Source organism: Ascaphus truei, chromosome 9, assembly GCF_040206685.1.
Source record: "Ascaphus truei isolate aAscTru1 chromosome 9, aAscTru1.hap1, whole genome shotgun sequence".
In the NCBI taxonomy this organism is placed as follows: Eukaryota; Metazoa; Chordata; class Amphibia; order Anura; family Ascaphidae; genus Ascaphus; species Ascaphus truei.
The window spans coordinates 22,363,650-22,386,510 of NC_134491.1; the positions used below are offsets into that span (position 1 = coordinate 22,363,650).

Consider the following 22,861-nt stretch of genomic DNA (forward strand, 5'->3'; position numbering starts at 1 on the left):
AGTACCCACCCTGCACCCACTATGAGCACACCAAGTACCCACCCTGCACCCACTATGAGCACACCACTACCCACCCTGCACCCACTATGAGCACACCCAGTACCCACCCTGCACACGCTATGAGCACACCAAGTACCCACCCTGCACCCACTATGAGCACACCCAGTACCCACCCTGCACACGCTATGAGCACACCCAGTACCCACCCTGCACCCACTATGAGCACACCAAGTACCCACCCTGCACCCACTATGAGCACACCACTACCCACCCTGCACCCACTATGAGCACACCCAGTACCACCCTGCACCCACTATGAGCACACCAAGTACCCACCCTGCACCCACTATGAGCACACCCAGTACCACCCTGCACCCGCTATGAGCACACCCACTACCCACCCTGCACCCACTATGAGCACACCAAGTACCCACCCTGCACCCGCTATGAGCACACCAAGTACCCACCCTGCACCCGCTATGAGCACACCCACTACCCACCCTGCACCCACTATGAGCACACCCAGTACCCACCCTGCACCCACTATGAGCACACCAAGTACCCACCCTGCACCCGCTATGAGCACACCAAGTACCCACCCTGCACCCACTATGAGCACACCCAGTACCCACCCTGCGCCCACTATGAGCACACCAAGTACCACCCTGCACCCACTATGAGCACACCCACTACCCACCCTGCACCCATCATGAGCACACCAAGTACCCACCCTGCACCTCTATGAGCACACCCAGTACCCACCCTGCACCCACTATGAGCACACCCAGTACCCACCCTGCACCCACTATGAGCACACCAAGTACCCACCCTGCACCCACTATGAGCACACCCAGTACCCACGCTGCGCCCACTATGAGCACACCCAGTACCCACCCTGCACCCACTATGAGCACACCCACTACCCACCCTGCACCCACTATGAGCACACCAAGTACCCACCCTGCACCCATCATGAGCACACCCAGTACCCACCCTGCACCCACTATGAGCACAACTAGTGCCCACCCTGCACCCACTATGAGCACACCCAATACCCACCCTGCACCCACTATGAGCACACCAAGTACCCACCCTGCACCCACTATGAGCACACCCAGTACCCACCCTGCACCCACTATGAGCACACCCAGTACCCACCCTGCACCCACTATGAGCACACCCAGTACCCACCCTGCACCCACTATGAGCACACCAAGTACCCACCCTGCACCCACTATGAGCACACCCAGTACCCACCCTGCGCCCACTATGAGCACACCCAGTACCCACCCTGCACCCACTATGAGCACACCCACTACCCACCCTGCACCCACTATGAGCACACCAAGTACCCACCCTGCACCCATCATGAGCACACCCAGTACCCACCCTGCACCCACTATGAGCACAACTAGTGCCCACCCTGCACCCACTATGAGCACACCCAATACCCACCCTGCACCCACTATGAGCACACCAAGTACCCACCCTGCACCCATCATGAGCACACCCAGTACCCACCCTGCACCCACTATGAGCACAACTAGTGCCCACCCTGCACCCACTATGAGCACACCCAATACCCACCCTGCACCCACTATGAGCACACCCAGTACCCACCCTGCACCCACTATGAGCACACCAAGTACCCACCCTGCACCCACTATGAGCACACCCAGTACCCACCCTGCGCCCACTATGAGCACACCCAGTACCCACCCTGCACCCACTATGAGTACACCCACTACCCACCCTGCACCCACTATGAGCACACCAAGTACCCACCCTGCACCCATCATGAGCACACCCAGTACCCACCCTGCACCCACTATGAGCACAACTAGTGCCCACCCTGCACCCACTATGAGCACACCCAGTACCCACCCTGCACCCACTATGAGCACAACTAGTGCACACCCTGCACCCACTATGAGCACACCCAATACCCACCCTGCACCCACTATGAGCACACCCAGTACCCACCCTGCACCCACTATGAGCACACCAAGTACCCACCCTGCACCCACTATGAGCACACCAAGTACCACCCTGCACCCACTATGAGCACACCCAGTACCCACCCTGCACCCACTATGAGCACACCAAGTACCACCCTGCACCCACTATGAGCACACCAAGTACCCACCCTGCACCCACTATGAGCACACCCAGTACCCACCCTGCACCCACTATGAGCACACCAAGTACCCACCCTGCACCCACTATGAGCACACTAAGTACCCACCCTGCACCCACTATGAGCACACCCAGTACCCACCCTGCACCCACTATGAGCACACCAAGCACCACCCTGCACCCACTATGAGCACACCAAGTACCACCCTGCACCCACTATGAGCACACTAAGTACCCACCCTGCACCCACTATGAGCACACCCAGTACCCACCCTGCACCCACTATGAGCACACCAAGCACCACCCTGCACCCACTATGAGCACACCAAGTACCCACCCTGCACCCACTATGAGCACACCCAGTACCCACCCTGCACCCACTATGAGCACACCCACTACCCACCCTGCGCCCACTATGAGCACACCCAGTACCCACCCTGCGCCCACTATGAGCACACCCACTACCCACCCTGCACCCACTATGAGCACACCCAGTACCCACCCTGCACCCACTATGAGCACACCCAGTACCCACCCTGCGCCCACTATGAGCACACCCAGTACCCACCCTGCGCCCACTATGAGCACACCCAGTACCCACCCTGCGCCCACTATGAGCACACCCACTACCCACCCTGCACCCACTATGAGCACACCAAGTACCACCCTGCACCCACTATGAGCACACCCAGTACCCACCCTGCACCCACTATGAGCACACTAAGTACCCACCCTGCACCCACTATGAGCACACCCAGTACCCACCCTGCACCCACTATGAGGACACCCAGTACCCACCCTGCACCCACTATGAGCACACCCAGTACCCACCCTGCACCCACTATGAGCACACCCACTACCCACCCAGCACCCACTATGAGCACACCAAGTACCACCCTGCACCCACTATGAGCACACCAAGTACCCACCCTGCACCCACTATGAGCACACCCAGTACCCACCCTGCACCCACTATGAGCACACCAAGTACCACCCTGCACCCACTATGAGCACACCAAGTACCCACCCTGCACCCACTATGAGCACACCCAGTACCCACCCTGCACCCACTATGAGCACACCAAGTACCCACCCTGCACCCACTATGAGCACACTAAGTACCCACCCTGCACCCACTATGAGCACACCCAGTACCCACCCTGCACCCACTATGAGCACACCAAGCACCACCCTGCACCCACTATGAGCACACCAAGTACCACCCTGCACCCACTATGAGCACACTAAGTACCCACCCTGCACCCACTATGAGCACACCCAGTACCCACCCTGCACCCACTATGAGCACACCAAGCACCACCCTGCACCCACTATGAGCACACCAAGTACCCACCCTGCACCCACTATGAGCACACCCAGTACCCACCCTGCACCCACTATGAGCACACCCAGTACCACCCTGCACCCACTATGAGCACACCAAGAACCCACCCTGCACCCACTATGAGCACACCAAGTACCCACCCTGCACCCACTATGAGCACACCCAGTACCCACCCTGCACCCACTATGAGCACACCCAGTACCACCCTGCGCCCACTATGAGCACACCAAGTACCCACCCTGCACCCGCTATGAGCACACCCAGTACCACCCTGCGCCCACTATGAGCACACCCAGTACCACCCTGCGCCCACTATGAGCACACCCAGTACCACCCTGCACCCACTATGAGCACACCAAGTACCCACCCTGCACCCACTATGAGCACACCCAGTACCACCCTGCACCCACTATGAGCACACCAAGCACCACCCTGCACCCACTATGAGCACACCAAGCACCACCCTGCACCCACTATGAGCACACCAAGTACCCACCCTGCACCCACTATGAGCACACCCAGTACCCACCCTGCACCCACTATGAGCACACCCAGTACCACCCTGCACCCACTATGAGCACACCAAGAACCCACCCTGCACCCACTATGAGCACACCCAGTACCCACCCTGCACCCACTATGAGCACACCCAGTACCACCCTGCACCCACTATGAGCACACCCAGTACCACCCTGCGCCCACTATGAGCACACCAAGTACCCACCCTGCACACGCTATGAGCACACCAAGTACCCACCCTGCACCCACTATGAGCACACCCAGTACCACCCTGCACCCACTATGAGCACACCCAGTACCACCCTGCGCCCACTATGAGCACACCCAGTACCCACCCTGCACCCACTATGAGCACACCAAGTACCCACCCTGCACCCACTATGAGCACACCCAGTACCCACCCTGCACCCACTATGAGCACACCCAGTACCCACCCTGCGCCCATCATGAGCACACCCAGTACCCACCCTGCACACGCTATGAGCACACCCAGTACCCACCCTGCACCCACTATGAGCACACCAAGTACCCACCCTGCACCCACTATGAGCACACCACTACCCACCCTGCACCCACTATGAGCACACCCAGTACCCACCCTGCACACGCTATGAGCACACCAAGTACCCACCCTGCACCCACTATGAGCACACCCAGTACCCACCCTGCACACGCTATGAGCACACCCAGTACCCACCCTGCACCCACTATGAGCACACCAAGTACCCACCCTGCACCCACTATGAGCACACCACTACCCACCCTGCACCCACTATGAGCACACCCAGTACCACCCTGCACCCACTATGAGCACACCAAGTACCCACCCTGCACCCACTATGAGCACACCCAGTACCACCCTGCACCCGCTATGAGCACACCCACTACCCACCCTGCACCCACTATGAGCACACCAAGTACCCACCCTGCACCCGCTATGAGCACACCAAGTACCCACCCTGCACCCGCTATGAGCACACCCACTACCCACCCTGCACCCACTATGAGCACACCCAGTACCCACCCTGCACCCACTATGAGCACACCAAGTACCCACCCTGCACCCGCTATGAGCACACCAAGTACCCACCCTGCACCCACTATGAGCACACCCAGTACCCACCCTGCGCCCACTATGAGCACACCAAGTACCACCCTGCACCCACTATGAGCACACCCACTACCCACCCTGCACCCATCATGAGCACACCAAGTACCCACCCTGCACCTCTATGAGCACACCCAGTACCCACCCTGCACCCACTATGAGCACACCCAGTACCCACCCTGCACCCACTATGAGCACACCAAGTACCCACCCTGCACCCACTATGAGCACACCCAGTACCCACCCTGCGCCCACTATGAGCACACCCAGTACCCACCCTGCACCCACTATGAGCACACCCACTACCCACCCTGCACCCACTATGAGCACACCAAGTACCCACCCTGCACCCATCATGAGCACACCCAGTACCCACCCTGCACCCACTATGAGCACAACTAGTGCCCACCCTGCACCCACTATGAGCACACCCAATACCCACCCTGCACCCACTATGAGCACACCAAGTACCCACCCTGCACCCACTATGAGCACACCCAGTACCCACCCTGCACCCACTATGAGCACACCCAGTACCCACCCTGCACCCACTATGAGCACACCCAGTACCCACCCTGCACCCACTATGAGCACACCAAGTACCCACCCTGCACCCACTATGAGCACACCCAGTACCCACCCTGCGCCCACTATGAGCACACCCAGTACCCACCCTGCACCCACTATGAGCACACCCACTACCCACCCTGCACCCACTATGAGCACACCAAGTACCCACCCTGCACCCATCATGAGCACACCCAGTACCCACCCTGCACCCACTATGAGCACAACTAGTGCCCACCCTGCACCCACTATGAGCACACCCAATACCCACCCTGCACCCACTATGAGCACACCAAGTACCCACCCTGCACCCATCATGAGCACACCCAGTACCCACCCTGCACCCACTATGAGCACAACTAGTGCCCACCCTGCACCCACTATGAGCACACCCAATACCCACCCTGCACCCACTATGAGCACACCCAGTACCCACCCTGCACCCACTATGAGCACACCAAGTACCCACCCTGCACCCACTATGAGCACACCCAGTACCCACCCTGCGCCCACTATGAGCACACCCAGTACCCACCCTGCACCCACTATGAGTACACCCACTACCCACCCTGCACCCACTATGAGCACACCAAGTACCCACCCTGCACCCATCATGAGCACACCCAGTACCCACCCTGCACCCACTATGAGCACAACTAGTGCCCACTCTGCACCCACTATGAGCACACCCAGTACCCACCCTGCACCCACTATGAGCACAACTAGTGCACACCCTGCGCACTGTCATATCTCACCAAGCACGACCCTGAGCAGGCCCAGTGCCCACCCTGAGCAGAACCAGTGCCCACCCTGAGCAGAACCAGTGCCCACCCTGAGCAGAACCAGTGCCCACCCTGAGCAGGCCCAGTGCCCACCCTGAGCAGAACCAGTGCCCACCCTGAGCAGGCCCAGTGCCCACCCTGAGCAGAACCAGTGCCCACCCTGAGCAGAACCAGTGCCCACCCTGAGCAGAACCAGTGCCCACCCTGAGCAGAACCAGTGCCCACCCTGAGCAGGCCCAGTGCCCACCCTGAGCAGAACCAGTGCCCACCCTGAGCAGAACCAGTGCCCACCCTGAGCAGAACCAGTGCCCACCCTGAGCAGGCCCAGTGCCCACCCTGAGCAGAACCAGTGCCCACCCTGAGCAGGCCCAGAGCCCACCCTGAGCAGAACCAGTGCCCACCCTGAGCAGAACCAGTGCCCACCCTGAGCAGGCCCAGAGCCCACCCTGAGCAGAACCAGTGCCCACCCTGAGCAGGCCCAGTGCCCACCCTGAGCAGGCCCAGAGCCCACCCTGAGCAGAACCAGTGCCCACCCTGAGCAGAACCAGTGCCCACCCTGAGCAGGCCCAGAGCCCACCCTGAGCAGGCCCAGAGCCCACCCTGCACTCAGCAAATAAAACCTTATGGGAAGAAATTGGATTCATTTTTTTGACAAATCTGGCCCTGCTTTCTTCCCCGTGGGGAACTTGAATAAGTCCTGCAGCAATTCTATACAAATAATAATAATAATAATATATATATATATATATACACATATATACACACTGTATATATATTCTTGAATTAGCGTAATTGCTGTATACAGCGCAATACATTATAAAGCAGATCAGGTGATGCCAGATTCAGCTCACAATTGGCGCTGGCATTTAAAACCTCCCACTTTAAAGACTAGCACCTTTACCTCCAAGGCTCTCCCTATATTTCAGGTCATGGGGTACCTGTGATCTGCTGCCAGAGTAAGAATTTCCGTGGGGCCTCCTTCCCGTTCTTCGCCATTCACGCCTGTGCCGCTGTGACCCTGTTCATGAGCGATGGGATAGTGGTGAGTTGTATTAACCCTTTATGTGCCCCCTGGCCCTGGGGTATGTGGTGGGTGAGGGGCGAGAGGCGGGCAGGGAGAGGGAGGGGGGGGGGGGTGGAAGAGTTACAGGGGGGAGGGAGGTGGCTGTGATATGTACAGAAGAGATAGTGGGGCATCGGACAGATAGAGAGCTGGCAGAGAGGAACGAGAGATCGCGGTGTCAGCTGTCAGAATGATAAGATAACAGTGCTGAGTGAGAGATAGCTGTGTGAGATCACGGTGAGAGATAGCTGTGTGAGATCACGGTGAGAGATAGCTGTGTGTGAAGCAGCAGAGTGAGCGATAGCGGTGTGTAAAGCAGCAGAGTGAGAGATAGCTGTGTGTGAAGGTCACCCCTTGACGGTGTGTAATGAGGGTATCTCCCGCAGGGGGAATACTCTGGCTTCGTATACAGCTATGCGGTGGAGCAGCCCCTGTCTCTTGCCCATAAGACCGCCGGGTACCTGCCCAGCCTCTTCTGGGGCTTCATCACCCTAGGAAGACTCATCTCTATCCCTGTGTCCTACAAAGTGACCCCTCGCTCCATGCTCCTCATCAACCTGGTAAGACAGCCTCACGCCGGGGGGCTTGGAGAAGCTACCCGAGGCTGAAACGTAGTGAGAGAAAGAGGGGAGGCCAGGGAGAAGCAGGAGGGACCCCCGTCAGTGCCAGGGCCCCTAGAACAGGGGTGGGCAACGCCAGTCCTCTGGGGCCACCAACAGATCAGGTTGTAAGGATATCCCTGCTTCAGCACAGGTGGCTCAATCAGTGGCTCGGTCGAAGAATTAGCTGATTGAGCCACCTGTGCTGAAGCAGGGATATCCTGTAAAAATTGACCTGTTGGTGGCCCTAGAGGACTGGAGTTGGCCACTTCTGTCCTAGAACATCTCTTGCCCCTAGACTGGGTTAAGATGTATACAACGCTTTGCTTAGACTTGTTCTGCGCCCTTCCGGTCCCAAACCTCCTCCTCTTTGCATTAGGGAGACGGTCTTAGCAATGGTAACTTCCTGCCGGAACCAAAACATGCTCGTTCGTGGATGTGCAGTAAATGTCACTTGGACACAACTTCACTGCCCACCCTGAGAAGAGCCAGCAAACGCCACGAGCACCCAGCGTCCTCCCAGTAACCCACCTTTAAGACCCACCTTAAAACACACCTCTTTAACGAAGCACATGGGTAGCTCCGTGGCTGATACTATACACCTCATACAATCGACCTTGGCCCCCTGCAGACGCACTTACCAGAACACCCTCCTACTGTCTCTGTACATTCTTCCTACTTACCTTATTAGATTGTAAGCTCTTTGGGGCAGGGACTCCTTTTCCTAGTGTTACTTTTATGTCTTAAAGCGCTTGTTCCCACTGTGTGTTATATTATTATGTTGTGTATTACTGCTGTGATGCGCTGTGTACATGGATGGGGTGATATAAATAAAGATATACATACAGTACATACACACACCCATTGGTGACCTAGCACCCACAGCTTCGGTGCGAGAGTGACTTTGCTTTAACACTTAACCTGGACCTGGGTTCAGTATGTCCTGATGGACATAATCCGGTTTCTCAATCCGTGTGACTGATCCCTTCAAGTTTCACGATTCACACGCAGGTGCAGGTCACACCTATGGCAACGTATTCACTGCTAAGTGTGTTGGGAGTCTCGGAATCACTTTATGGTGCAACGCGTTCATTTTCAGGTATCTAGAACAGCGCAGGAAAACCGTTCTATCTATGGCGCTTGGCCAATATGGAATATAAAAGAAAAATATTTTATACAAGCAGATAAGAGGTGGTATCCACTCGAACTCTCCTCGTGAAGACTATAAATCATGTAAAAGAAATAAAAGCAAACATAGTGTAATACAATCACTAAACAAACACACAACACTACTCACAAATAATAGACAAACAGTAGCTGAGACAATACGAATGACTGATATATAAAAATAACATTTAATACAATAGCTAATTAAAAATAAATAATATCACTACAACAAAGGGTCACAAGTGCACTCCAACCGTGGTTAGACTGGCCGCTTACCAGACACTAAAGAGTAGGACAGAATATGTAATTTACATGTTGATCTGTGGTTGTCAAAGGAAATATGTGGGCCTCACGACACGTATGTTCAAAATGAGACTATTAGAACATATGCGAAATATTCTTAATAAAGATCAGACACACCCTGTATCAAAACACTTTAGTATATGCCAAGATGGGTCTCTCAGTAATTTCAAATGTGTAGCTATTGAACATATTTCGATACACTATAGAGGCGGTGACAGAACCAATACCGCAGAGAGGCCCACTGGATTTTTACACTTGATACATTAATTCCAAAAGGGTTGAACACGGAGTGGGACCTTAAATACTTCCTTTGAGACAATGTTAAATAAACCACAGTCAGATTGCAGAATTGAAATTAAATTAACTATATGGTTGAAGTCTGTTCTATTGTATTTATCTTTTGAACATTCCATACTAATACCATTATGTTTATTATGATTTTAGAACACTACACTACTGTTATTTTAATAGAGACAATAATGAACCTGAATATTACTCTAGCTTATGTTCTCTATGTCATTGGTTAAATATGCTGATCTTTGGTTATGATTTTCTAGTCGGTATACAGATATAGGTTTTATTATGTCATGCGCCCCCCCCCCCCTTTTCAAATCTGTTTTAAACCATTATAGTTGGGAAAATGACTATGCCACTATATGGTTAAAGTTTCGTCAATCAATGTAATGATTATCTGTTTCAGCTGTATGTTAATTGCATAGAAGGGGCTATATATTTGAGATCTGTTCTCAGTCCCCATTATCCCCCTTGAGAAAGGGCTCTCAGGAGCCTGAAACGCGTAGGGTGTTGCATGTATTAGTTTTTTGTTTGTCCTTTTTTTCTTTTTTATGTAGTCCAAATAAACTCTTTTAAGCCCTTGCAGTTGGTGAGCTGATGGTGCATTTTTTTGGATTCAGCGATTCGTTTTTCCAGTCTTTCTCACCTTACTAAAGAGTAGAAGGCAGTGGCTAAATCTGAGAGTATCCCCTCTCGTGGTGGTGAAAATCAGTGTCCAAGCGTCTCAGACGATCAGCAGGAGCTTCAGAGGGGAACCCTCCCTGCCTTCCACCCCACAGACCTCCGCAGGGCAGACGCACAGGGCCGCGTGTCGCAGGAGAAGGCGTCGTCACGTGCGCCACAAGAGCGCAAGATCCAGGCAGACAGCAGCAGCCCAGCGGTGTCATCAATGTCCTGTTCGGTGCAGCGGCCGCCGTAGACAGGAACAATGGCCGGGATAAGTCCATGGATGGGTATAGCAAGTGTGGAAACGCGTAGGGTGGTCTATGCGCGCACAGCTGATACTACAACATCTACCACACTTGCTATACCCATCCACGGACTTATCCCGGCCATTGTTCCTGTCTACGGCGGCCGCTGCACCGAACAGGACATTGATGACACCGCTGGGCTGCTGCTGTCGGCGTGGATCTTGCGCTCTTGTGGCGCACGTGACGACGCCTTCTCCTGCGACACGCGGTCCTGTGCGTCTGCCCTGCGGAGGTCTGTGGGGTGGAAGGCAGGGAGGGTTCCCCTCCGAAGCTCCTGCTGATCGTCTGAGACGCTTGGACATTGATTTTCACCACCACGAGAGGGGATACTCTCAGATTTAGCCACTGCCTTCAATTCTATAGTGTCTGGTAAGCGGCCAGTCCAACCCCGGTTGGAGTGCACATGTGACCCTTTGTTGTAGTGATATTATTTATTTTTAATTAGCTATTGTATTAAATGTTATTTTTATATATCAGTCATTCGTTTTGTCTCAGCTACTGTTTGTCTATTATTTGTGAATAGTGTTGTGTGTTTGTTTAGTGATTGTATTACACTATGTTTGCTTTTATTTCTTTTACATGATTTATCGTCTTCACGAGGAGAGTTCGAGTGGATATCACCTCTTATCTGCTTGTATAAAATATTTTTCTTTTATATTCCATATTGGCCAAGCGCCATAGATAGAACGTTTTTTCTTCTATCTATATGTGACCTGGGGGGTCAGAGTTATATCCCAAGCTGCTGGCCAGTTTTTCATTAGCACTGCCTTTTTCTTTTTTGTTTAGAACAGTGCAGGGATACTTCACATCATTATACAGCTCAGCATGTTCCTTGAGTTGTACTTGAATATAGAGAGAATATTTATCTTGATGTAGTGCAGCATGTTCCAGAGAGATTGAAATATCGCAGAGATACTCAGCATCATTGCAGAGTGCAGCATGTTCCAGAGAGATTGAAATATCGCAGAGATACTCAGCATCATTGCAGAGTGCAGCATGTTCCAGAGAGATTGAAATAGCACAGAGATACTCAACATCATTGCAGAGTGCAGCATGTTCGAGATTGAAATAGTACAGAGATACTCAGCATCATTAAAGAGTGCAGCATGTTCCAGAGAGATTGAAATAGCACAGAGATACTCTGCATCATTACAGAGTGCAGCATGTTCCAGAGAGATTGAAATAGCACAGAGATACTCAGCATCATTACAGAGTGCAGCATGTTCCATTTTCAGGGAGTCTGCAATTGTGGAGTGATCCTTGGTATGTTCTTACATAGAGGTAACGTATAGTTATACAGAGTACAGGCACAGTTCCGCGATGTCCCCTCTCCCCACAGATCGGAGTGGAAGTGACCTTCCTGTTCCTGCTGCTGTCACAATACAGCACACCCGGTCTCTTCGTTGGGACGGCTTTTCTTGGCCTCTTCCTCAGCAGCGTCTTTCCCAGCATGGTGGCCTACACAGAGGACATCCTAAACTACAAGGGTGCGGGCAGACTTCCCATCCAAAACCTTATAGGAGCAGAGAACAACAGAATATCTTTGCTGTAGTCTGTCATACCTTTTAACAAGAAAGTTCTTCGTAGATGTAACAGTGTGTACAGCACGTTCCAAACCTCACAGGTCTCTCCTTTACGTGTACAGAGCTTTCCAAACCTCACAGGTCTCTGCTTCACGTGTACAGAGCTTTCCAAATCTCACAGGTCCCTTCTTCACATGTACAGCGCTTTCCAAACCTCACAGGTCTCTTCTTCACATGGCATAAACAGACGCCTGTGAGTTTTGGAAAGCTTTGTATTAACTTGTTGGCCTATTAAAATGTATCACAGCTTAAAACAAATGTCCACTTCTCCAGGCCTAATATGACCATTACGTCTCTGTTATAGAGCCACCTGTTTTCCAGGGATTTTACCCTTGTATTTACTCCCTCAACTAATGGAGAATAAGACAGGGCCCAGTTCCCGCTTCCTAGCTCCATGCACATTGGTGAGCACGTAATGTGCTGCTCTCTGTACTCATTCCTATGTCCCCCTCAGGGTGTGCCACCACGGTGCTCGTTACAGGAGCTGCGATGGGCGAGATGATCCTACAGATTCTGGTGGGAATGGTAAGAAAGAGTAACACCCCTAAAATAGCTCTGAAATATATCAGCCCCGCCCAGTGCCTTAGGGGTCAGTGAGGTTCCAGGTGCTCTGTCACCGTCCCCTTCCCTGTGTGCCGTCTCCGTCACCGTCCCCTTCCCTGTGTGCCGCGTCCCTGTCACCGTCCCCTTCCCTGTGTGCCGTCTCCCTGTCACTGTCCCCTTCCCTGTGTGCCGTGTCCCTGTCACTGTCCCCTTCTCTGTGTGCCGTGTCCCTGTCACTGTCCCCTTCCCTTTGTGCCGTGTCCCTATCACCGTCCCCTTCCCCGTGTGCCGAGTCCCTGTCACCATTCCCTTCCCTGTGTGTCGTCTCCCTGTCACCGTCCCCTTCCCTGTGTGCCGTGTCCGTCACCGTCCCCTTCCCTGTGTGCCGTGTCCCTGTCCCCTTCCCTGTGTGCCGTCTCCCTGTTACCATCCCCTTCCCCGTGTGCTGTGTCCCTGTCACCGTCCCCTTCCCTGTGTGCCGTCACCCTGTCCCCTTCCCTGTGTGCCGTCTCCGTCACCGTCCCCTTCCCTGTGTGCCGCGTCCCTGTCACCGTCCCCTTCCCTGTGTGCCGTCTCCCTGTCACCGTCCCCTTCCCTGTGTGCTGTGTCCCTGTCACCGTCCCCTTCTGTGTGCCGTGTCCGTCACCGTCCCCTTCCCTTTGTGCCGTGTCCCTATCACCGTCCCCTTCCCTGTGTGCCGTCACCCTGTCCCCTTCCCTGTGTGCCGTCTCCCTGTCACCATCCCCTTCCCTGTGTGCCGTGTCCCTGTCACGTCCCCTTCCCTGTGTGCCATCACCCTGTCCCCTTCCCTGTGTCCCTGTCACCGTCCCCTTCCCTGTGTCCCTGTCACCGTCCCCTTCTAGCTCCTCCATACACTGTTGTATTTTGCCTTATACCGCAGGTCATTCAGACTCAGGGCAGTTACAGTTTCCTGGTGTGTGGGGTCAGTCTCGCCTCTCTGGCTCTCACACTGTACCTTGCGCTCATGGTATTCGATAACATACACTCCAGGGCGGTGGAAGGTAAGGGAGACTCCTTCCTAAATCTCCTTGTTGCCCTAATTTCCCCCACTGCCCATGGGTTGGGAAACTGTAGTCATGCTGAGTACTGCTTTATGTTGCAGAATGTCCATTGTTGGGGCTGGTAGAGAACCCATCTCAGACATGTTATACTAACATGAAAAGCCGAGTTCTGCGGTAACATTACTGAAGTGGGTGAACCCAGTTTGAGTCCCCAATGTCAGCGCTCTGCGTGACCTTGCACACGTGCTCCCCTGTGCCTCAGACACCGCAGTTAGAGTGTAAGCTCTTCACACGGATAAATGGAACATTCTAAAGAGCTGGTTCTACATGCAAGCGACAGGCACTCAGTGTATTTGCTGGCCTCTGAAGTGGAAGTCGCCAGTTCCCATTCAGTATGTCCTCAGGGAAGTCAGCATCTCTCCACACCTTGGAGACGGTTAAAGACTTGTTTGCAACTTTAGCGGCGTAGCACTGCACATGTGCACCGTGCGCCCGGGAAGTCATATGGAAGATTCATCCATTACGGTTAATGAAGGGTTAAGCACGGGCAGTGCTGGAGGAGAGTTCAGCTCCATTCAAACGAGTGGAAATAAAACATTCTCTATTCATCAACGGCCTGTTTCAGGGTCAGTTTGGGAAAGGGCGAGGGTAAGGGAAAAATAAGGCGGAGGTAAAGAGAAAATGCCCCCAGCCCAGCAGGTTACAATATTTACAAACATTTTCATGATAAACAAAAAAACACACAAACAATTTTTTAATATATATATATACACACACACACACACACACACACACACACACACACACACACACACACACACACACACACACACACACACACACACACACACACACACACACACACACACACACACCTCAACAAATTGGAAAATATGTCACTCGCTCCCCTCCTCCAAACGTAACCCTCCTCCCGCTGTTGAGTGCTTACCGGAGGCGGGGTGTGGTGGGGCGTCACCCAAAATTCTCCTGCCACGTCCGTGTCTCCCCCTCCGACTCCAGTGAAAATGGATTTGACGCCGCGTTGCCGTGACATACGCCTATCAATCACTTCGTTTTAATCTATTAAGCACATCCCTGACATCGTTATCATTAAGCACACGGAACCTGGAACCGCTAGATCTCCCCCCAGTCTGTACTCGCGCTTGTAGGCAGAAGTAGTCGGCAGTAGTGCAGGGGTTAAAGACCCGTTTTTTTCAGGAGGAATACAAGGAAATGCCACTGTGCTGCCTTTCGCTTCCTTTCCTGCGTACAGCTCACGCCTGCGGCTAATGCGTCCATAGAAGCACCGACAGCGCTCCTCCTACCTGACGCTGAGGCTCGCCTGCTCAATCAGGAGCGATTGTATGGACTTGCAGACGAGCCAGCGTGCGCGATCGGGGGGCGGAGCACTGACGTCATGGGGCCAATAGCCAGCGAAGCGCCGTCAAGGCGGCGACGTCGTGACGCTGCTTCGCTCCGATTGGGTGTTTCAGCCGACAGCGCGCTCACATACAATCTCTTATGGTGGCTGAAAATCACTGCGCCACAGCACGCCTGCGGACGCTCGCGTGAGCCTCCTCTCAAGCCATCCTCATTGAGGCTTACGGGGCTCATCGCAGAGCGTCCGCACGGCTCAGCGCTGTCGGTCCTTCTATGGACTCATCCTTAATACAGAGCCTGCGGTTTGTAAAGGCTCTGCCGAGAGCAGAACCATCCCCCAGAAATCAATCACTCCGATCCCCCCTCCCCCATCTCTCTCACTTAATGCTGCATGAAAGATGCCCACATGCGCCATCATTTTACTAAACGCTGCGCACAATTCTTCTCTCCGCAGAACCTTCCTGCAGGACCCCACCACTCGGAAGAGAAGCTGATCCGTATCAGAGGTAGAGAAGGATGAAGCCGATGGGGAAGGAGCGTCTGCATTTGTGATTCGCCCGCCTTAACCCGGTCACTGCCTGACAGCGAAAGGGTTAATAAAAACCCACAGAGAGACGGCAACATCGCGTGCCAGTTTTTCAGATGCCTGTCCTGTGCCGTGAAGAACGTGTGCCGGCTTGGCACACCGGCTTCCAGAAGTTTTGACCAATCTCCCAAGATTTTGCTGCCTTTGTAGACGTTTGGAGACCAATTTAGAACCCCATCTGCCTGGAGGTAGCCCATCTCCTGCGGTGCATCCCAGCTGGGGTGAAAAAGAGTTTTGGGGCATGATGGAGCAGAAACGGTCTTGTTTAGAAGGAATTCGTAAAACGTGCAGTCGGAAGGGATTTTAAGGAAATGTTGTGTTTGACCTTTAAGATGCATAAAAGTGGGGTCAGGCTATTTACAGCCGCTATGGGGAGGCTGGGAGCTTGGATGTAATAAATTGCAGAATCCGTAGCCTTGCGGGCAAATGCTTTAAAACTGTGATTCCCAACAGGGGGTGCAGGAACCCCTAGGGGTTCATGATGTCTCCAAGAGGTTCGTAACCAAAAAAAATGTGAATGGCGGCTGCCAGGCAGTATGGCGGGTTCCTGAGCCCGTATGGGGACTGCGCGCTTAGTCCTCAAAGTGCATCTTAGCGTGGGTACTTCGAGAGAGCTTCCAAAGTTGCTGCCCACAATGCTTTGCATCCACAGCTGCAGGGTATTGTGGGACGTAACTTTGGAAGCTCCCGCAGTGAGAGGTGACAGCTATACCCCCCCCCCCCACCCATGCTGGCTGCACACACTGTGGGGCAGTTTGGGGTGTTATGAAGCACAGGTCACTATACTGCCTGGATTCAGTCACACAGGTTTGTTAACGATAATCTCATGAGTAGGTAATAAAATGCATTAATTAGTGGTTCCTGGAACAAATATTTCTAGCATGGGGAGCACAGGGTAAAAAAGGTTAGGAGCGGCTGCTTTTAAATAGAATTTGCAGAATCTCACAGGCATAAGGAGGTGAAATCCTGCAAAATTGGGGATTTTACTCTATCAAAATGCATTGAAGAGCTACCTAAACCATAATGCACAGCACTACGTCACTTGGCTCTCCAATTAAGTTTTGTCACCTAATTAAGCTATCATTTGTACCCTGAATGTGTTCATTTAGATTTTCCCTACAGGGGAGGAAAACACAGGCAACTGAACCAACAAGTATCTCAGGGCCCAGGCGGTCCTCGAAGCAAACATCAGCGCAGTTCTGCTCCAGAGACGCCCATTTCCAACGCTGTTAAAAAAAACTTGTGGGTAAGAACGGCCAGGCAGGATAGCGGCTTTAAATAGAGTTCTTGCACATTGAGCCCATGGAAGCAATTCTGGTTCGGACGTCCTTGCCTGACAAACGGTGACCGGAAGTACAGGTGTGAAACGGTGCGCTCTGCGGTGAGGACCGGAACAGCAGAGCAAGGGCAGCGGGAAAATAAACACGGTCAGGATGCTCGTGGGCGCTTCATTTCTGCTTCATTCACTGCCAGGGTCCAGCAGTGCGCCATTGAACGCGTCCCGCGCACAGCTGTGCAAAGCGCGAATGGTAAAATAAAGATATAACGGAGCATGTATATATATGTAGCCATGTTTAAAAATGGTATACAGTTCTCTCTCATGCTGGCAGTAAACCTGGTAAGTATTACTTACAAAACACAGAACCCCAGTAAGCTCTTTTTGGGAACCCCTGAGCCCCCACAAAATATATATATATGTATATGTGTCAAAATGGAGTGCTATTGAGCGTGGCATATGTATACAACAGACGACAGAGAAGCCCAATGCTACATCCAACATGACAGAAATACACAGTAAAATACTTATATATTCTCTTGAAATAGGGTCATTTAGTTTAACCCTTTGGCCAAAGCGTTGTAAGCTTGCGAGCCACGTCAAGGCAGACACCTGTTCGCAAGTCCTAACACTACCAGATAAAATACTAATATACCTCTATTAGGATTAAAATTCTCATTTACCTCTATTAGGAGGGAGAAAGACCACAGTGGGTCTATATCCAGCAGAATGAGGAACTTGCAAAGTGGGGAGGGGCGGGCTTAAAACCTGGGAAGGAGGAGCCACTAACCTCCACCAGCTGGAACAGCTGAGAATGGGTTAACAAAACACAGAACCCCAGCAAGCTCTTTTTGGGAACCCCTGAGCCCCCACAAAATATATAAATATGTATATGTGTCAAAAATAAAGATATAACGGAGCATGTATATATATGTAGCCATGTTTAAAAATGGTATACAGTTCTCTCTCATGCTGGCAGTAAACCTGGTAAGTATTACTTACACTCACGCCTTGATAAAGCCTCTCGCGAAACGCGCGCGTCGGCGGCTCTGTTTTCCAACGTGCACGTGCAGGGGTCTGATCTTCACCGCATTCACAGTCTCAGACTGCGAGGTGATGCGGTTCCCTGCTCGTGTGGTTATACAGGTTCTCAAAGTGCCCCGATGGACACTCTGAACCTCTCAAGTCCTCTCTAATACTGGCATCTGTTGCTCTATTTGTGGTAGAGGTTCTATGTACTAATTAGGTCCCTTGCTTTACAGCGAGCTGCATTGGACACTATTACCACTCAGGGATTCCCTGATAGCAGCCCATAGGGACTCTACAGTTCACAACAGCACTCAGACTGCTTATATATGTAATTTGTTTTCAATGATCTCTGGTTTAAGGAGGTATCAGTCACTGCACATAAATATACCTGTCCTCAGGGTCACAACATTTACAGTTTATCACCTATTAAGCAGCTGAGAGCTCACTATTGCCGATTATCGCCTTTGATTTTTATTGTGTACCAGCTCATGTATTCTGATAAAACATACTGTTTCTTTGGTTGCTACCCACAGCTTAATGTTTTAGTGTGCTTTTCCCTGCATTAGTCTGCACACAGTGCACTTAACCTGTGTATACCACCACTGAGGTTATTAGAGGTCAGACCCTCACTATTACTCTACATTATAGCAGGGCACTACAGGTCAACCAGACCAAGCACTGCACCTACCTATAAGGTCACTATAATTACTGACTGGAGTCTTAACTCCTCACTTACCTTATTAGCATTGTGAGTGACTGGTAGCAACTTACCTGATAGTCCCTGAGCACACAATAACTATCTAGCCTTACCTGGTTCGCTATAGGCGCCTACGGCTATTAGTACTCACCTCAGAGCCAGTGAGTATAGATTGGATAGATCCTCATAAGGATTTTAGCTTAATGTGCTATCTGTAATTCACACAACACACACACTCTAGACCCTAAACCTATACGGTTCTAGTATTGAAGGTCACTATCCCTTCAGGTCGTCAGTTTTTAACACCCATTATTTTATATGTGATACAATAAAGTTATGTTTTAAATCATTCACTTTACACACAGAGCGTGAACCTGAGTGCTGTATTTGGGTTCTATTTCTACTCCACCCTCAAGTATACAGGATTGCCAGCATCAATCATGGAGGTTTGCCCTCACACCCTGGTGAGGTGTCATATGTAGTCAAGGGGAGTGGTAACATGCTCTGAGTCCACTGTTAGTGACATCAGAGATATGGCTATTCCCTAAGTTAAATGACACAGCACTGTCTAAAGTTAATGTGTTAACTAGGAGTTCCAAGTGTGTGTTAATCATTAGTATCTGCACTGTGATCAGGGACCTGACACAGGTGGTGATCTCCTTGAGGGGAGAGGTGACCCAACTCCATTAGGAGGACGAGACCTTTTGAAGGGAAGAGCAGACTAATCATGAGCGGCTGAGTTCTACCGCTGTGAGGGGCAGTTGCCTACCCTGACAATAAAGATGCCCTTATTCATCCAAACCCTCATGTGTCAGTGTGGAGTTACTCAGCAGAGGGAGGCACCTGGAAGGAGGTCCTCATCAGAACCATCTCCCTGCGGACGCAGAGATCCTGATGGGGTGGAGGCGCTGCACTGGATATAGCTAGGACTCAAAGAACACTACCTCAGCTGCCTGTCTTGCTGATATCCCCATTCCATCATCATGTGGGAGACTCAGGAGTCCTGTAGCCAACAGGTGCACCACCATACACATCCATGTAATGGGGACCGGTTAGACCACAGGGGCCAATCTGAGATTGGGTGGGTCAGGAGGGTCCAGAAAAAAACATTACATATATGTACAACAAAAAAAAGGAGACAAGCACAATCCTTGCTTTAGTAACGATGCAATAATATATTGTGGGCAACAAGCCCCAATTCTCTCTTACATGTTGAGTTTTGATTCTGAGGCATCAGAGGGTACATGAGGGTGTGGGGGTAAACTGCCCCCGCTTTGCAAATATAAGCTGGGGAAGTCCCGGTGGAAATGGCGCCTGTAGAACGTTGCTGATGCCGGAGCAGGAGCGTTGCTATTGGACAGCCAACTCCACCCTGGCTGTCCAATAGTAATGCTCCTGCTCCGTTCACATGATTCCCCAGCTCCCACCAGCATCAGCTGTGATGTGTTCCGCTGCTCCCGCGCCGGCTCAACAAGGACATCCACCGCCACCACCAGGCAGTCTGCCGCTGCTCCCACGATATCGCCGTGGTCCTCCTCGGCGGTCTTCCTCACCTTCCGCCTGCAGGAAAGGGAGCAGAGGGTTCCAGCACCCCTGGGGCCGGGGCATTGCCGGGTATCTGGAAAAGTGCCGGGTAATTACCCCGGTACTCAGTACATCACTAATGTCAGTATCTTTACCAAGACCTACTTCAAAGAAGTTAGTGTCAATATCTATTTCGATCATGATAGTAAGTGGATGCACAATATCCCTTATAACCAGTTCGGTCCTGAACAAAATGATGCACGAATTAGACAAACAATGAGTAATTAAGAGTCAGGGTATGGGAAAAAGTAAGTAAAATCCTGGTTTTATCAGCTAAATTAAAAGGGGATAATTAGTATCAGGTGTTTAAATAATTAGGTAGATTGTCAAGGGTGAGTTTGGGAGCGGAAGCTGAAACAAAAGTGGCTCATGCAGCTAGACAATGATCCTAAGGCCTGGGACCCGCTGCGCCCGGCGGCGCGGGCGGCTGCACGGGATTTCCCCACCAGCAGGGGAATCCTCCCGAGCCGGTCCCGGTCCCCCCTGGCTGCACAGCTCACTACACGCTGTGACGCGTCAGCCGCCAGGGGATACAAGAGAATTGTAATCCCAAGCGGCGACGCGTCACGTGGTGTGGCTGTGAGCCAATGAGGAGGGGAGGCTTCGGGAGGAGGGGAGGCTTCGGGGAGCGGGGAGGAGTGTGGGGGGAAAGCAGCGTGAGTGCCTGTCTGTGTGTGTGTATGTGTGTGTCTGAGTGCCTATCTGTGTTTGTGTATGTGTGTGCGTGAGTGCGTGAGTGCCTGCCTCTGCATGTGTGTGTGTGTGTTGCTTGTGATCAGTAGCTCCAGCCCGAGCCCGTGGAGGGAGGGAGGGGGGGGAAAGAGTAGCGGGTCCCTCCGCTCAAGCCACGCCCCCCTCCCGCTCAAGCCTCCCACTCCCGCCTACCTCCCGCTCCCTACAGACCGCATATCGCGGTCTGTGTATGTCAGCGCCCCGCCTGTCTGCAGTGCGGGAGCGCTGACGGAGGGAGCGGGGCCTTAGCCTAAACATACAAGCGGAGCCCAAAAGAATGGCTGCAGAAGAAATTCCACGTTTTAGAATGGCCTAGCTAAAGTCCGGGCCTAAACCCCATTGAAATGTTATGGCAGGAACTGAAGCGAGGTGTCCATGCAAGGAAGCCCTCAAATGTCACTGAGCTGAAGCAGTTCCTCTAAGGCTGCGCTTATAGTCCCGGCGACGCGACGTCAGGCTGCGGCCGCTGAAAAAAAATCAAATTGAATTGACTTCCAGCGAGAGACCAAGCCATCGCGTAGCTCCTACTATAAGCGCATGCGACGGATGCAATACATTTGTTTTGACGTCACGTCGCTGGGACTATATGCGCGACCTGAGGAGGAATGTTACAAAATTCCCCAAACCCGATGTGAGAGACTGACCGGCAGTTACAGGACACGCGCAGTTGAAGTTAGTGCTGCTGAAGGGGGCGCCACAAGGTACTGAATCTAAAAGGTCACGTACTTTCTCACACAGGGATATTGAATGTTGAATCATTTGTGGATAAATAAATGTTGAAAAAGTATCATGTTATTGTGTCATTTGTTTGATCAGGTTATAGTAATCTATTAATAGAATTTAGATTAAGATCTAATCACATTTTAGGTTTGAAATATGAGAAAATCGTAAGAGGTTCACAAACTTTTTCTCGCTACTGTACATACATATACACGTGTGTGTGCGTGTGTATACACACTTATTATTTTAATCTAAATTACTTCAACGCAAAATTGCTCATCACTGAGAAAAATGGTGTGGGTTTCATTAAAGATGGTTGGCATTGAGAATGTTCTCAGAAATGCTTTGGCACTTTTGTAAACATCATTGGAATCTCTGCTGCGATCCTTCTGCAATATCCTTCTGCAATATCCCCGGCAGCTGCAGAGCAAGCAGCAGTGTGAATACCAGGTCTCCTTGCGCACGACATGCAGCGGAGTTAAAGCGTATTAACCCCTTCACCACCAGAGAGGGCTGCACATTTATCATTATGTAGGTCATTTACCACGGACACCTGTCCAGGACCAAGGAAAGCAGCATTTCTACTCCCCCCCCCCCCCCCCCCGTTTTTCTTTTCTTTGCATATATAAAGCGCGCGACAACGTATAACTACCTTCTTACTTCAACTGGCAATCGTTTGGTGCTCCTGTTATAAATCTGTAAAAATCCTGATTTTGTGCCTAACTAAATGGCCAACTTTCAGTTTCAATCAATCCTTCAGTCAGTGTAACTCAGCAGCTACAATGTATTATTATATTACTAAGGTGACATTATCTATTGTTAGTTTGCAGCTCATACTGCTGGGAATATTGGCAA

At 51.9% G+C, this 22,861-nt stretch overlaps 1 protein-coding gene across 1 annotated transcript in view; it reads left to right on the forward strand.

Moving 5' to 3' along the window:
- SLC60A1 (solute carrier family 60 member 1) overlaps positions 1 to 17,525 on the forward strand; it is a 40,159-nt gene extending 22,634 nt beyond the window's left edge. Inside the window, exons 5-10 of the mRNA XM_075613769.1 lie at positions 7,384 to 7,499; positions 7,907 to 8,080; positions 12,194 to 12,341; positions 12,892 to 12,962; positions 13,882 to 14,002; positions 15,837 to 17,525. Coding sequence (XP_075469884.1) covers positions 7,384 to 7,499; positions 7,907 to 8,080; positions 12,194 to 12,341; positions 12,892 to 12,962; positions 13,882 to 14,002; positions 15,837 to 15,892 — 686 coding nt within the window. The 3' untranslated portion in view covers positions 15,893 to 17,525. The remainder of the gene's footprint in view (positions 1 to 7,383; positions 7,500 to 7,906; positions 8,081 to 12,193; positions 12,342 to 12,891; positions 12,963 to 13,881; positions 14,003 to 15,836) is intronic.
- The last annotated feature ends 5,336 nt before the right edge of the window (positions 17,526 to 22,861 follow it).